This window comes from Scyliorhinus canicula, chromosome 5 (assembly GCF_902713615.1).
Source record: "Scyliorhinus canicula chromosome 5, sScyCan1.1, whole genome shotgun sequence".
Taxonomy (NCBI): Eukaryota; Metazoa; Chordata; class Chondrichthyes; order Carcharhiniformes; family Scyliorhinidae; genus Scyliorhinus; species Scyliorhinus canicula.
The window spans coordinates 170,678,166-170,691,397 of NC_052150.1; the positions used below are offsets into that span (position 1 = coordinate 170,678,166).

At 43.7% G+C, this 13,232-nt stretch overlaps 1 protein-coding gene across 1 annotated transcript in view; it reads left to right on the forward strand.

Annotated features, from left to right (window-relative positions):
* Positions 1–13,232, forward strand: part of malrd1 (MAM and LDL receptor class A domain containing 1) — a 499,008-nt gene that overhangs the window by 223,224 nt on the left and 262,552 nt on the right. Inside the window, exons 21-24 of the mRNA XM_038796452.1 lie at positions 827–983; positions 2,190–2,300; positions 8,417–8,630; positions 12,304–12,551. Coding sequence (XP_038652380.1) covers positions 827–983; positions 2,190–2,300; positions 8,417–8,630; positions 12,304–12,551 — 730 coding nt within the window. The remainder of the gene's footprint in view (positions 1–826; positions 984–2,189; positions 2,301–8,416; positions 8,631–12,303; positions 12,552–13,232) is intronic.

Below are 13,232 nucleotides of genomic sequence, written 5' to 3' on the forward strand. Positions count from 1 at the left end.
TTTCACCTAGTTTCACTGGGGCCTACATTTTCATTAACTCAATCAAGTTCCTGGAGGCACTATGGCACAGTGGTCAGCAATGCTGTCTCACAGCACTGAGGACCCAGGTTCAATCCCGGCTCCGGGTCATTGTCCATGTGGAGTTTGCCCATTCTCCCTCTGTCTGTGTGGGTCTCACCCCCACAACCCAAATAGGTGCAGGGTAGGTGCATTGGCCATGCTAAATTGCCCCTTAATAGGAAAAAAATGAATTGGGTACTTTAAATCTGGTTTAAAAACTCAACCAAGGGCAGCACGGTGGCCTAGTGGTTAGCACAACCGCCTCACGGCGCTGAGGTCCCAGGTTCGATCCCGGCTCTGGGTCACTGTCCGTGTGGAGTTTGCACATTCTCCCCGTGTCTGCGTGGGTTTCACCCCCACAACCCAAAAATGTGCAGAGTCGGTGGATTGACCACGCTAAATTGCCCCTTAATTGGAAAAAATAATTGGGTAATCTAAATTTTAAAAAAAACTCAACCAAGTCCCAAACTATTGAAGAGTGGTGTAATGTTATTTGCAATGATCCACTTTTCAGTTTATCCGAATCCTAGTTTATATTTTAAATATATTGTAACCATATTGTTTTTCACTTAAAGGTCAGAAGTTATTAATTGAACTGTTCAGTAATAAAACAAAGTAGCTTCTGTATTTTATGCCAGAAACATTGATTCATTTATATGCGACATAAAAATGTATTTACAGCGTTGATTAAGCACTGTAAAAATGTGTGGCAGTGGACTGCAAACTTTGAGCACATCAGCTTTCAACTTTTAATTTACACTTGCAGGGGCACAAGACAAGGTTGGTACCTTTATGCTGATAGTTCAAACGGAGAATTTGGTCAGTCAGCTGACATCATCACTCCAGCAATATCCCTTTCCGGTCCAAAGTGTAAACTGGGTTTTTGGTATCACATGAGCGGAATTACCATTGGCTCATTACAGGTATTCCTTTTCTGACTGCAGTATATCATTCTTTTTCTTCATCATTGTGGTAAACCATGTTATTGCATTATATGTATTGTATTGTATTGTGCATGCCTGGGCTTGTCCAGGCTGGCTCCGCCTGTGGCTCCTCCCCTCGGGCTGCTGTATAAAGGTGGCAAGTCTCCGCCTCTGGTCCCAGTTTGGGTCCAGAGGCAGGAGGCTTGTGTCATAATATACAGCTATGTATATAATGGAGTGCAGACAGGCAGTGATTGACACACAGTATGACCAGTAAGCACACAGAACACAGCAGCCAATCGCCAGACAGGACACGACCACTATAAAGCCAGTGGGGACTAGGTTTCCCACTCTCTCGGGACCCAGCCACCGAGACAGTCAGAATTCGTGAGCTAGCCAGTGCAAACACCATGCGGTAGCTAGTAAGTCTGGGCAGTCTAGTACATAGGTCTCCGGTCAAGTCCAGTAAGAAGTCTTACAACACCAGGTTAAAGTCCAACAGGTTTGTTTCAAACACGAGCTTTCAGAGCGCAGCTCCTTCCTCAGGTGAATGGCGAATACCTCGCCATTCACCTGAGGAAGGAGCTGTGCTCCGAAAGCTCGTGTTTGAAACAAACCTGTTGGACTTTAACCTGGTGTTGTAAGACTTATAACTGTGCTCACCCCAGTCCAACGCCGGCATCTCCACATCCAGTCAAGTCAGCATAGTGTCAACCCAAGTTGAACATGTATAATAGTTGAGACGTTAAATAAAATCGTGTTGCATCTTATCAAGTGTTGGAGGTCTGTCTCTCGCTACACTGCATCAAGTGCAGTCCACATCGACCCAGCCTGCCCAACACATCAGCTTGCTGTTTAGTGCATTAAAGCCTCAGTTATGTTCATCACTCGTGTGTTATTGATGATGTATCAATCATTATGTCCACGCTTTGAATTATTGTTCTCATGTTGAATTCCTCAGTGTCGAACCAAAATTAGATTTGCACCTCACCTTTTACGAGCGTTTATTTATACATAAGGGCTAAAAGGCTGGGATTTATTTCATGCATATTATGGATCCATGTTCAGTTCTGGAAGAATTGTCTATCTTGGTGCACAAGAAATTTAAATGGCTGGATAAAAAAAAAAGAGTTACTGATTTCTGTTGCAGAAAAATCTTCCAAATCGGACCATATTACCAATGGTTGCAATTTTGTTTTCCTGAAGGTCTTCAGTAAATTCGGTAATTCGACACAGTTGCTCTGGTCGCAAAGTGGTAACCAAGGTAACCATTGGAGGCGGGGAGAAGTGTTTATTGGAGTTCACTCTCAATTTCAGGTTTGCTGTGATGGTTTTCCTTCCGTTGACAATGTAAGCTACAATAACAGGTTAATGCCATTCTTCAAAGATGTGTTTGTTGGGCTGCTTTGCTGGACAGCTGTGGGAAGTGGGGTGGTTCAGATGTTTCCCAGGGCAGGTTCAGAGAATGTTTCCGGGGTTTACTCCACAGGAAATAGTGTAGACTGTGATTTCAAATTGTAAGGCTACGTCACACCTTCTGTAAAACTCACGGCTCACAGGTAGGAAGAGGGGCATAACACCAAGAAAGTGAAAATTGCAAATGTCACACCCATGTTCAAAAAAGGGTGTGAGATCAGTCAGTTTAACTTCGGCAGGGGAAAAGCTTTAGAAACCATAATCTGAGGCAACATGAACTGTTGTTTAGCCATTTGTGGATTGAGGGAAGGCCAGCATAGGTTAAGGGCAAATTGTGTTCAACAAATTTGTCTGAGGTTTTTGATAAGGTAACAGAGAACTCATGGGTTAGGTGGGTTGGGCATGCTAAATTGCCCCCTAAGTGTCCAAAGGTTAGGTCGAGTTACGGGAATAGGGCGGAGGATTTAACCGAGATTGGGTGCTCTTTCGGAGGGTTGATGCAAACCTGATGGGCTGAATGACCTCCTTCTGCAATGTAGGGATTCTATGATTCTATGATTAAGGTAATGCTGTTGATACGGTATACGTGGATATTGCCTGATGAAATGCCACAAAACAGGTTTGTCCGCAAAGTTAAAGTCCATGGAATAAAAGGGACAGTGGCCGCATGAATACAAAGTTGGCTGACTGGCAAGAAACAGAGGGTACTGGTGAACTTTTGTTTTTTGGCCTGGAAGACGGTATATATTGGAGTCCCTCAGTCACCGGTATTAAGGTCAGTGATTTTCTTGATCTATATTAATGACCTAGACTTAGATGCGCAGGGCACAAGTACAAAATTTGCAGATGACACAAAACCTGAAAATATTGTGAACTGTGGGACTTCAAGAGAACAGAGGCCGCTGGTGGAACGGGCACACGTAGCAGATTAAATTTAATGCAGAGAAGTGTGAAGTGATAGATTTAGGTCGGAAGAACGAGGGAAGTATAAAATAAAGGATACAACGTCGAAAGAGTACAGGAGCAGATGGACCTGGAGGAATATGTGCTCAAATCATTAAAGGTGGCAGGTCAGGTCGATAAAATGGTTGAACATGCCTACAGGATCCTGGACTTTATAAATAAAGGCATTAACTACAAAAGCAAGGTGAATCGTTATAAAACACTGGTTCAGCTTAAATTGGAGTAGTAAATACAATCCTGGGCAACAGGCTTTAGGAAGGATGTGAAGGCATTGTTCAGAAAAGATTTGTACAAAATGGTTATGGGATAATGGACTTTCGTTATGTGGATAAATTGGAGAAGCTGTGATTATGCTCCTTGGAAAGAAGATTTGATAGAGGGGTTCAAAATCATAAAGGGTCTAGACAGAGGACCAAGAGAAACTGTTCCTGTGGGCAAAAGGGTCAGAACCAGAGGATACCAATTTAAGTTGATTGGAAAAAAACATAGAGTTGACATGAGGATTGTCTTTTTGATGCAGCAAGTGGTTAGGATCTGGAGTTCATTACCTGGAGGCAGGTTAAATGATGGCTTTCAAAAAGGAATTGGATAATTCTATGAAGAGAAAAGATTGGTAGGGCTACGAGAAAGAGGCAGTAGAGTGAGTTGGTGAGTTCCTCTTGCATAGAGCCAGCACGGACAAGGTGGACTGAATGGCCTTCTATGCTTTTATGATTGTGCAGAACTGTCATCATCTTGTTTTATTTTGGGAAATCCCACCAGAATCCACATGAGGCATATTCGTTTATCTACAATATTGTCCTACTTAACTACCAAAGACCAAAGCTCCAGGAAATCATAAAGTATTTATTTAGTTTTTACTTTGTTTGCCAAATTAGAAACACAGATGTCTTTTGCAGGACATAATGAAGTGACTGACTCTGATTAAAACTATGGTTGTTAAATATTCAAGAGTGCAATCTGTTCAAAAAGAGCATGTTAGCCAGATGCATGAAGTTGGAACTAAATAATACAATTAAGAAATGCAAACAGAAAATGCTAGATTCACTGAGCAGGTCTAGCAGCCTCTGTGGCCAGAAAAAATTAGTTTACCTTTCAACAAAATTCAGTAAAATTAAAAAGTCTTGATGAAAGTGGGCAGTTAATGTTATGAGATATCGTAAATTGTGCATGTGTAATAAAATTCTTAATTTTTAGTTAGAACTAGAGAATAGCACAGCACAGGTGACAGTTCAAACCATTAAATCCATTCAAAGTTTCACTTCCTGGCTTTTTTCCCACATCCCTGCACTTTTTTATCTTCCAAGTGTTTATCTAATTCCCTTTTGAAGGTGACTATTGAATCTTTATCTGGCACCTTATCAGGCAGTGCATTCCAAATCCTAAACACTTATTTGATGAATGCATTTTTACTTAAGTTGCCTCCGGTTTCTTGACCAATCACTTTAGTTCTGTACTAGGTAGTGCCAGAGAGCAGTGGCTGGGATAGAGGGTTCTTCCGTTGTGCAGGTCTGTGAATGGGCGAGACTCCTGTGTCAGTGGGTGGGTGGAGGGGAGGGAATCACCATGTCCGTGATTCTCTGTTTTACATCGGGGTGACCTGATATCCCAATCTCCTGAAATTCGAGGTTGTATTATGGGAAGCTCCTCCTGGATTTGTTTTGAACAATATGGCAGGAAAGACGGCAGTGGTGCTGGCTGAGTGACAAAAGTGACAAAATGATCAAATTCCAACCGCAGTCTAGTTTATCCATGTACCTGTGATGTGCGATCTCCTCAACCCTCCCAAAATACCTTATGCACTTCCCCAAGCTTGGAGTCCAAAATTAGGCACAATACTCCGTATGGGGATGAACTAATTTCTACATAGCTTTGGCGTAGCTTCTTGTTATTTGTATTTTCCATCAATGAAGGCAGATCATCATTGGCTGATGGGTTCCCCAGTGGCACAGGTGGCAAGCAACGCAAAACACCATTGTTAACAGCAGGATTGAAAGATTCCCACCCTCAGCCAATGACGAGCCCTCTCTGCCAATTGAAAACCTGCTGTGGTGTGGGGGGAGGGTGGAATCCAGGCCTAGAACTTGGATTTTAATACAAAGTTGAATATTGTGAGGGGGAGGGGCTCAGTTGCCGTGTTGTGAGGAAAAACGAAAGAATGGTACATCGGTTTTGCTATGTCCTGTAGAATTTCACTGCAGAAATCAGGTAGCCCGATTGGCAAACTTTGAGGATTTTCAAGGGGAAATCCCTGATTCACAGGGATGAAGCCAGCAGGGGTAGGGTCACATGGGGGAACAGGAGAAAGTTCTGGGGCATTTTCCAATCACGGGGGTCTGGAGAGGGGGTGGGGGGAGGAGATTTGGTCAGATGTTGTTCTGAGAGCTCCCAATTGGGGTGTTCAGTGGCAAGGGTTCTGATGGTGTACCAGAGGCGGTTGATGGTGAATGGTGTAATGTCTCATGGTGGTTGGGGGAGCAGTTGATTGTCAGAAGTAAGCTGGAATGTCCTATGATGGTCAAAGTAAGCAGTTGACATTTGGAAAGATGTAGTTGGTCAGGGAAGGACCTGATTGTAGTTGAAGGGGTTCAGATGGTAGGAGCAAACAGATCATGGTTATGGAGAGAGAGCTTAACTGGTCTGATTTGGTGGCCTGGTGAAAACACTCACTACTGGCCCACAAGCCATACTTCAAAGGCACTTACTTCATGGATACAGCTGCATTTCTTCCTTTAGGCTGCATTGTTTGTTGAGGTCTGCAAAACTGCAGCTGTCGTTAAAAAGAGAATGAAGGCATGTAGCGATGTTATAATATTTAAATGATAAAGCTTAGATTGGTCACACATCCCTCAATCTGTTTTGTTAAAGCTATAAGTTTGAGGATTCAAGATAGGTTGTATCCCTATTTCAGATTTCTTGCACTTTAATTAAGCAATTAAGAGTCCTGACATCCAATAGTATGTTGAAATAGGTGCACACAAGGGAAAATATTGCTTTATTGACAGCTATTTTCCTGGATCTATTTTGTCAATGGCTCAAAGTTTATTTAAACAAGATAACAGGGTGTCAGTACTTGTAGTTTCTGCTATTGACACTTTAAAGGTCTGATTGATTGACAATTTTATAGGGTTATAATAACAGCGGAATGTTTAAGGAAGTTATGAGTGACTGGTTTTTTAAGTTTTTCCACACATGCCGTGGTTACTATAGGGACCATTGGTTCTATACAGAGTGTATATCAGGTGAATTGGCATAGAAGTGCTACGAGTTGGCATGGAGGTAATGAAAAGCCTCAGGGCATTTGTGAAGGGACATAGTTGGCACAGAGTGCACGAGGGGCCGTATAGAACTGGATGGGTGGCATGGGCAAACCCTTTTGATGTTATATTTCAAAAGATTCCATCATCTAGTTTGTGGTGCACAACTCCTCTGAGAGGCAATGAACCACACGTCCTTGAGAAATGGGCTTACATGGGAGATGCTGACCCTACCTCCACAATGGAGCTGGCCAAGTCAGGAACGCAGGGAGTAGGATCACTGCCCTCAGGCTTCTGTTGCACTTTTGAAATTGGATGCAATGGGGGCTGGCACCCAGAATTGGGTCCCGTCTGCCATTTTTAAGGGTCCTTAGATTCTCGACGATTACCAGAAAATCCAACCCACCATCCAGTCAACACACTTCATTAAGTCCAAATGTACATGCTGCAGGTGGAGCTCCATTATCTCCGCTCACTTACCAATTCCTAATGTTTTCTTTTATTCATGGGATGTGGGCGTCGTTGGCTGGGCCAACATTTATTGCCCATCCCCGAGGGAATTTATAAGTGAACCACATTGCTGTGGATCTGGACTTGAGTCACATATTGGCCGCTAGGCCAGGTAAAAACAACAGATTTAATTTCCTAAATGACATCAACAAACCAGATGGGCTTTTACGACAATGGCTTCATGGTCATCATTAGACTTTTAATTCTAGAATCATTTTATTGAATTCAAATTTCACTATAATCCGTGGTGGGATTTGAACCCAGGTCACCGAAGCATTACCTTAGGTCTCTGAATTATTAGTCCAGTGACAATACTACTACTCCAAAGCCTCCTGACCACATTACAGTCTTAGTCCAAGCATGGACAAACGCAAAACGTGCGGCGAGAGGGACTGTCCTTGAAATTAAGGCAGCTTTTACTTAATGTGACATCAAGGAGATGAAGTTCAATGCAGAGAAATGTGAGGTGATTCACTTTGGCAGGAGGAATATGGAGAGACAATATAAAATAACTAAAGAAACTCCAAAAGAGGTGCAGAACTGAGGGACCTCACAGTATATGGACATAAGTCATTGAAGATGGCAGGGTTTGTAGAGAGAGTGGTTAATAAAGCATTTGGTAGTTTAGGCTTTATTAATTAGGCATTGAGTACAAGAGTAAGGAGATCTTGTTGAACTTGAACAAGACACTAGTCAGGCCTCATCTGGATTACTACGTCCAGTTCTGGGAGCCATACTTGATGTTGGATGTGAAGGTGAGAGGACAGAGGATTCCAAGAAGAAAGAACTGTAGCAACAAGGATAGATTGGAGAGGTTGGGACTGTTTCCTTCGAGAAAAGAAGGCTGAGGGAAGACTTGATAGAGGTATTCAAGACCCTGAGAGGTATGGACAGGCTAGATAGTGAGAAACTGTTCCAACTGAAGAGGTCATCAAGAACCAGAGGACACAGGTTTAAAAAAATTAACGAAAGTAGTAAAAGTGATATGAAGAAAAAGAGAGTGATTTGAGTCAGGAACAAATCTCCTGTGAGGCTGGCGGAGTTGGGTTTGATCATGGTTTTCAAAAGAAAATTGGATTGCTATCTGGAAAGAATGAATGTGAAAGGTTTCGGGGATAAGCCAGGGAAGTGGGACGAAGTAGAGTGGTCTTTCAGAGAGCCAGAACAGACTCGATGGGCCTCCTTCTGCACTGTAAAGATTATGTAGTTCTGTTATATAGGCACCTTAAATGTCATCATGAATAAGCAGTAGATGATAATAACTGTTTGCTTGTCAAATCTTTACAGATTGTCTTCAGAGCCAAGCGAGGTGTGAGTTACATGGGCGATATCACAGTGGATGACATTTCCTTTGAAAATTGTGCTTCCCTTCTGATCCCAGACAGACAGTGCAACTCTGAAGAGTATTCATGTGCTAACAAGTATTGTATCCCTAAAGACCAGCTCTGTGACTTCAACAATGACTGTGCTGATCATTCTGATGAGCATCCAGTCATCTGCAGTAAGTAATTAACAAGCTTGTATGAACCATGCAGATTTAATCTTCAATCAGCTGTTAAAAGATAAATTCATTGAATTTCCAGATGCTATTCTTTGATAACTATGTCACACAGTGGATTTATTGTTTTGTTTTACGTCTTATGCATAGAAAGAAAATACACTCTGCCAAAATTACATAGCTCTGTTCTTAATGCCTATTGGCCTGATGACAAAACCAATAGTGCAGTGATCACTGCACATATGTTTACCTGGCCTTACACCTTCGGCCATAGTTACGATGATTTTGTTCGCTATTCAGCTTCTGTGTGAATAAATAAGCAAATCTTGATTTATATTCAGATCACTTCAGTTCAATCCATCTAATCCAAGTCTATTGTATCCAGAGCCCAACAGAAACAAATGCTAACATAGCTGTTTATAGCAATTGCACAAGCAAACATCTGATACAAGTCCAAGTTCTCTTGGATCTTCCATTTCTTGTACTTTTGGGTAATTCTATTGTTCCATACCAAGCTGAGGCTGATCAAGGCAAGTAACGATCTGAGATGGTAAAATTAAATCAAATGTACTGGGATAGTTTTGTTGAGATTTACATTTGAATTCATCTTGACAGAATTGCTTGATGGCATAGGATATTTTGGATGGAGACATGGAAGATGTGGCCCATAGTAAGAACACCTGCCTTTGTTCGAGCACTATCCAAGCAGATGGAACCTCAATTTAACGGGCGCAATTCTCCGCTCCCCACGCGGCGTGGGAGAATCGTGGGAGGGGCCCCCGACAAAATTCACGCCCCCCTCGCGCCCCCCTCGCGATTCTCCCCCCTCACCTCCCCGCTCGGAAGAATCGCCGCTCGCCGTTTTTCACGGCGAACGGCGATTCTCCGACACAGATGGGCCGAGCGGCCTGCCGTTCGCAGCCGTTTCACGACGGCGGCAAACACACATGGTCATTGCCGTCGTGAAACGGGAGTGAGAAGCCCGTTTGGGGCTTGTAGGTGGCCTAGAAAGGAAAGAGCACCACGACTGTGCTCGGGAGGGGACAGGCCCGCGATTGGTGCCCACCGATCATCGGGCCAGCGTCCAAATCGGACGCACTATTTCCCCTCCGCCGCCCCGCAAGATCAAGCCGCCACATCTTGCAGGGCGGCTGAGGGGAAAGATGACCACCGCGCATGCGCGCGTTCATGCCGGCCAACCTGCGCATGCGCGGCTGACGTCATTAGGTGCGCCGGCCACGTCATTCACGGCGCGACGCACCCGCGGCCGACATTTACGGAGCGCCGCTCCTAGCCCCGCCGGGAGGGGAGAATAGGGGGCGAAGAGCGGCCTCCGAGGCCGTCGTGAAACTCAGCAGAGTTCACGACGGCCCTCCCGATTTTTCCCGGGAGCGGAGAATTCAGCCCGTATTGGAATTCTGATTAACAGATGAAGAGGGCACTCAATAGAGCACATTCCTCAACTTCACTTTGTTGGTTCAACATGTATTAAAATTACATAGTTCTTCCTTGAGGATTTCCCCTGCCCAGTTTATGTTCTGTAACTACAAATATGAAAAAAAATGTATATTTTTATTAATAACTTCCATCAAACTGAGGAGAATTCAGGCGAATAAACCTCCGCGAATCCACCTCCAAACTACCTTCTCTGAAAACTCACATTTTGACAGCTGTGACAAATTCCACCAGAGCAACTGAGGCAATCCACAACATTCTGGAACAAACAAAAACATTCTAAATAAACCACCCCATAACACTATTTAAAAAGTCAATTTGCCCATTCTTCCAATGTTAATGGATCCTATAAAGAATTCCATGATCTGGATCTTTGCCAAACATTAAACATTTCTTCAATAGGCCATGCCCTATCCTTGTTCCATGTTTCATTGAAATCCATCCATTAATTTTTACGTATGTCATTACAGACAAACAGACTAATAAAAAGAGGCAAAAAACATTGGGCTGGAGTTGACCAAAGTTGATGAAGTGTGCGAAGGGGAGGTGAGGGGGTTACAATCTTTGGTATGGGGATGAAGGGTGCCCTGTGTGCATTGGAGTACACCCCTCCAAGATCGTACACTTGTTTTGTGCCTCCCCACTTGGCCTCCAAAACCTACCCCTTGCCTCCCTCACCCCGTCCAAAGGTGGGACGTCCTCCTACTGAGGGGCAAAAGTCCAGCTTGTTAAGGCTAACTGCAGTGTATTATTGCTGCAGAGCAAAATTTTAAAAGGTTTGTAACTGACTGTTCTTCCTGAGGGCAGTACATCCCCACCGACCCTCAAAATGTATCCCTTTACCTCTGCCCAACCTCAGTGGTGGAGTTCCTTATCTGATATTTGGAACAAACAAGTCATGATTGCTGCAATTACCTCATGTTTTGGATGATGTCTAAATGTAGTTCAGTTTGTTTCAAAGAATTTTTTTTTCCTCTATCACTCTAACTCAATCAATGCATCTAACAACTTGCTTTGGAGAGATCTCAGAAGATCCTTTCAAAGCAACAATAAACTAGGTGGGAAGCACGCCAAAGCAGTTCATTGACAGCAGTACCTCTAATTTCATTGCTCCCAAAATCAGTCAATGATCTGCTTATAGATTAAAAAGAAAGGAAGACCTTCATTTATATGCTGTCTCTCATGACCTCAGTGTGTCCCAAAGTATTAGTGTCAAATGAACGGAAAATCCACAGGCTCCACATCCTAAAGTAGGTGGCAGGATTTGCCGACTGGGATTGTCTGCCATTGGCGTTATTGGATTTAATGGACAAGACTTTAACTCTGTGTAAGTGAGCTTGAATGAAAATTTTACCCACTGTGATCAAGCCTGGGTCCCTCAGTATTTTCAATGGTGCGTACTTGCAACCATTTATGGGCAGCACGGTAGCATTGTGGGTAGCACAATCGCTTCACAGCTCCAGGGTCCCAGGTTCGATTCCGGCTTGGGTCACTGTCTGTGCGGAGTCTGCACATCCTCCCCGTGTGTGCGTGGGTTTCCTCCGGGTGCTCCGGTTTCCTCCCACAGTCCAAAGGTGTGCAAGTTAGGTGGATTGGATATGATAAATTGCCCTTAGTGTCCAAAATTGCCCTTAGTGTTGGGTGGGGTTACTGGGTTATGGGGATAGGGTGGAGATGTTAACCTTGGGTAGGGTGCTCTTTCCAGGAGCCGGTGCAGACTCGATGGGCCAAATGGCCTCCTTCTGCACTGTAAATTCTATGATTTAAAAAGAAAGCAGGGAGGAGATGCAGCAGTAGCAACTGCCCTTCATCCAGCCAGCATCAATGGCACAAAAGATGGAAACAATTAGCCTCATAAAGCCATGGGTATGACAACATGCCTTGAGAATAAGCCAGGATCCAAATGCCACTGACGGTCTAGAGAGTGGATAGCCTCCCCATTTCTAGTGGATGCCCGAATAGTGCGACCAGATGTTAAAATGCTAATGAGGAAACCTTCCATACCCGGCACATCTGGAGAAGTTTCTGGCGGATGTCCCTGGTCGACAAATCCTGACATTAATGCCAGAATGTTGGCTTGCGAATTCTTAGGCTCCCAAGAGATTTTTTCTGATCTGTGTTACAATAACACAATATAAAAATGGTGTGGTACTAACACCGCCGTATAATTTAAAACAGCAAAACTATTAGAAAAACGTAATGAGACTTATTTCATTTACAGGTACAAGTTTGGGGCACTGTGATTTTGAATTTGATCTGTGCTCTTGGAGACAATGGAGAAATGATAACTTTGACTGGACCCTTAAACAGGGCAGTACACCGACATGGAGTACAAGTCCAGCGACTGACCACACCCTAAGAAATCCAGCTGGTCATTACATTTATATTGAAAGCCCATTCTCACAGCTGCCTGGACATAAGGCGAAGATTTCTGGTCCATCCATTAGTAAGAGAAGCAAAGACTGTAAGGTACTAAAGACTTTATCGGCTGAACTTCTTCAGAATCACTCATATAAAGGAGATATCTTCTTAAGCCATTTTGTAACATAAGGCAATTACATTTAGAACGGTTACTTTTGTTCTCATTCTGATATTTGATCAAAATATTTGTGAAATATATTCATCATAATAATACTCTTTATTGTCACAAGTCGGCTTACATTGCAATGAAGTTACTGTGAAAAGCCCCGAGTCGCCACATTCCGGCGCCTGTTCGGTTACACAGAGGGAGAATTCAAAATGTCCAAATTACCTAACATCACATCTTTCGGGACTTGCGGGAGGAAACAGGAACACCCAGAGGAAATCCACGCGGACACGGGGAGAACGTGCAGACTCCACACAGACAGTGGCCCAGCCGGGAATCGAACCTGGGACCCTGGAGTTGTGAAGTCACAGTGCTAACCATTGTGCTACCGTGCTGTTATGTTAACCGTGGTGTTAACATAAAGCAGTTTGTAGAAATACAGGATGTTATTTTATTTAATGATCTTCCTCCCAAGACCGCCTCCCCCCTCACCCATAGAAACCTTTGAATTCCTACAGTGCAGAAGGAGGACAGAAAGTCCATCGTGTCTGCACCAAACCTCTGGAGGGACATCCTACCAAGGCTCACTCAATCCCACCCTATACCCGTAACCCCACCCTATC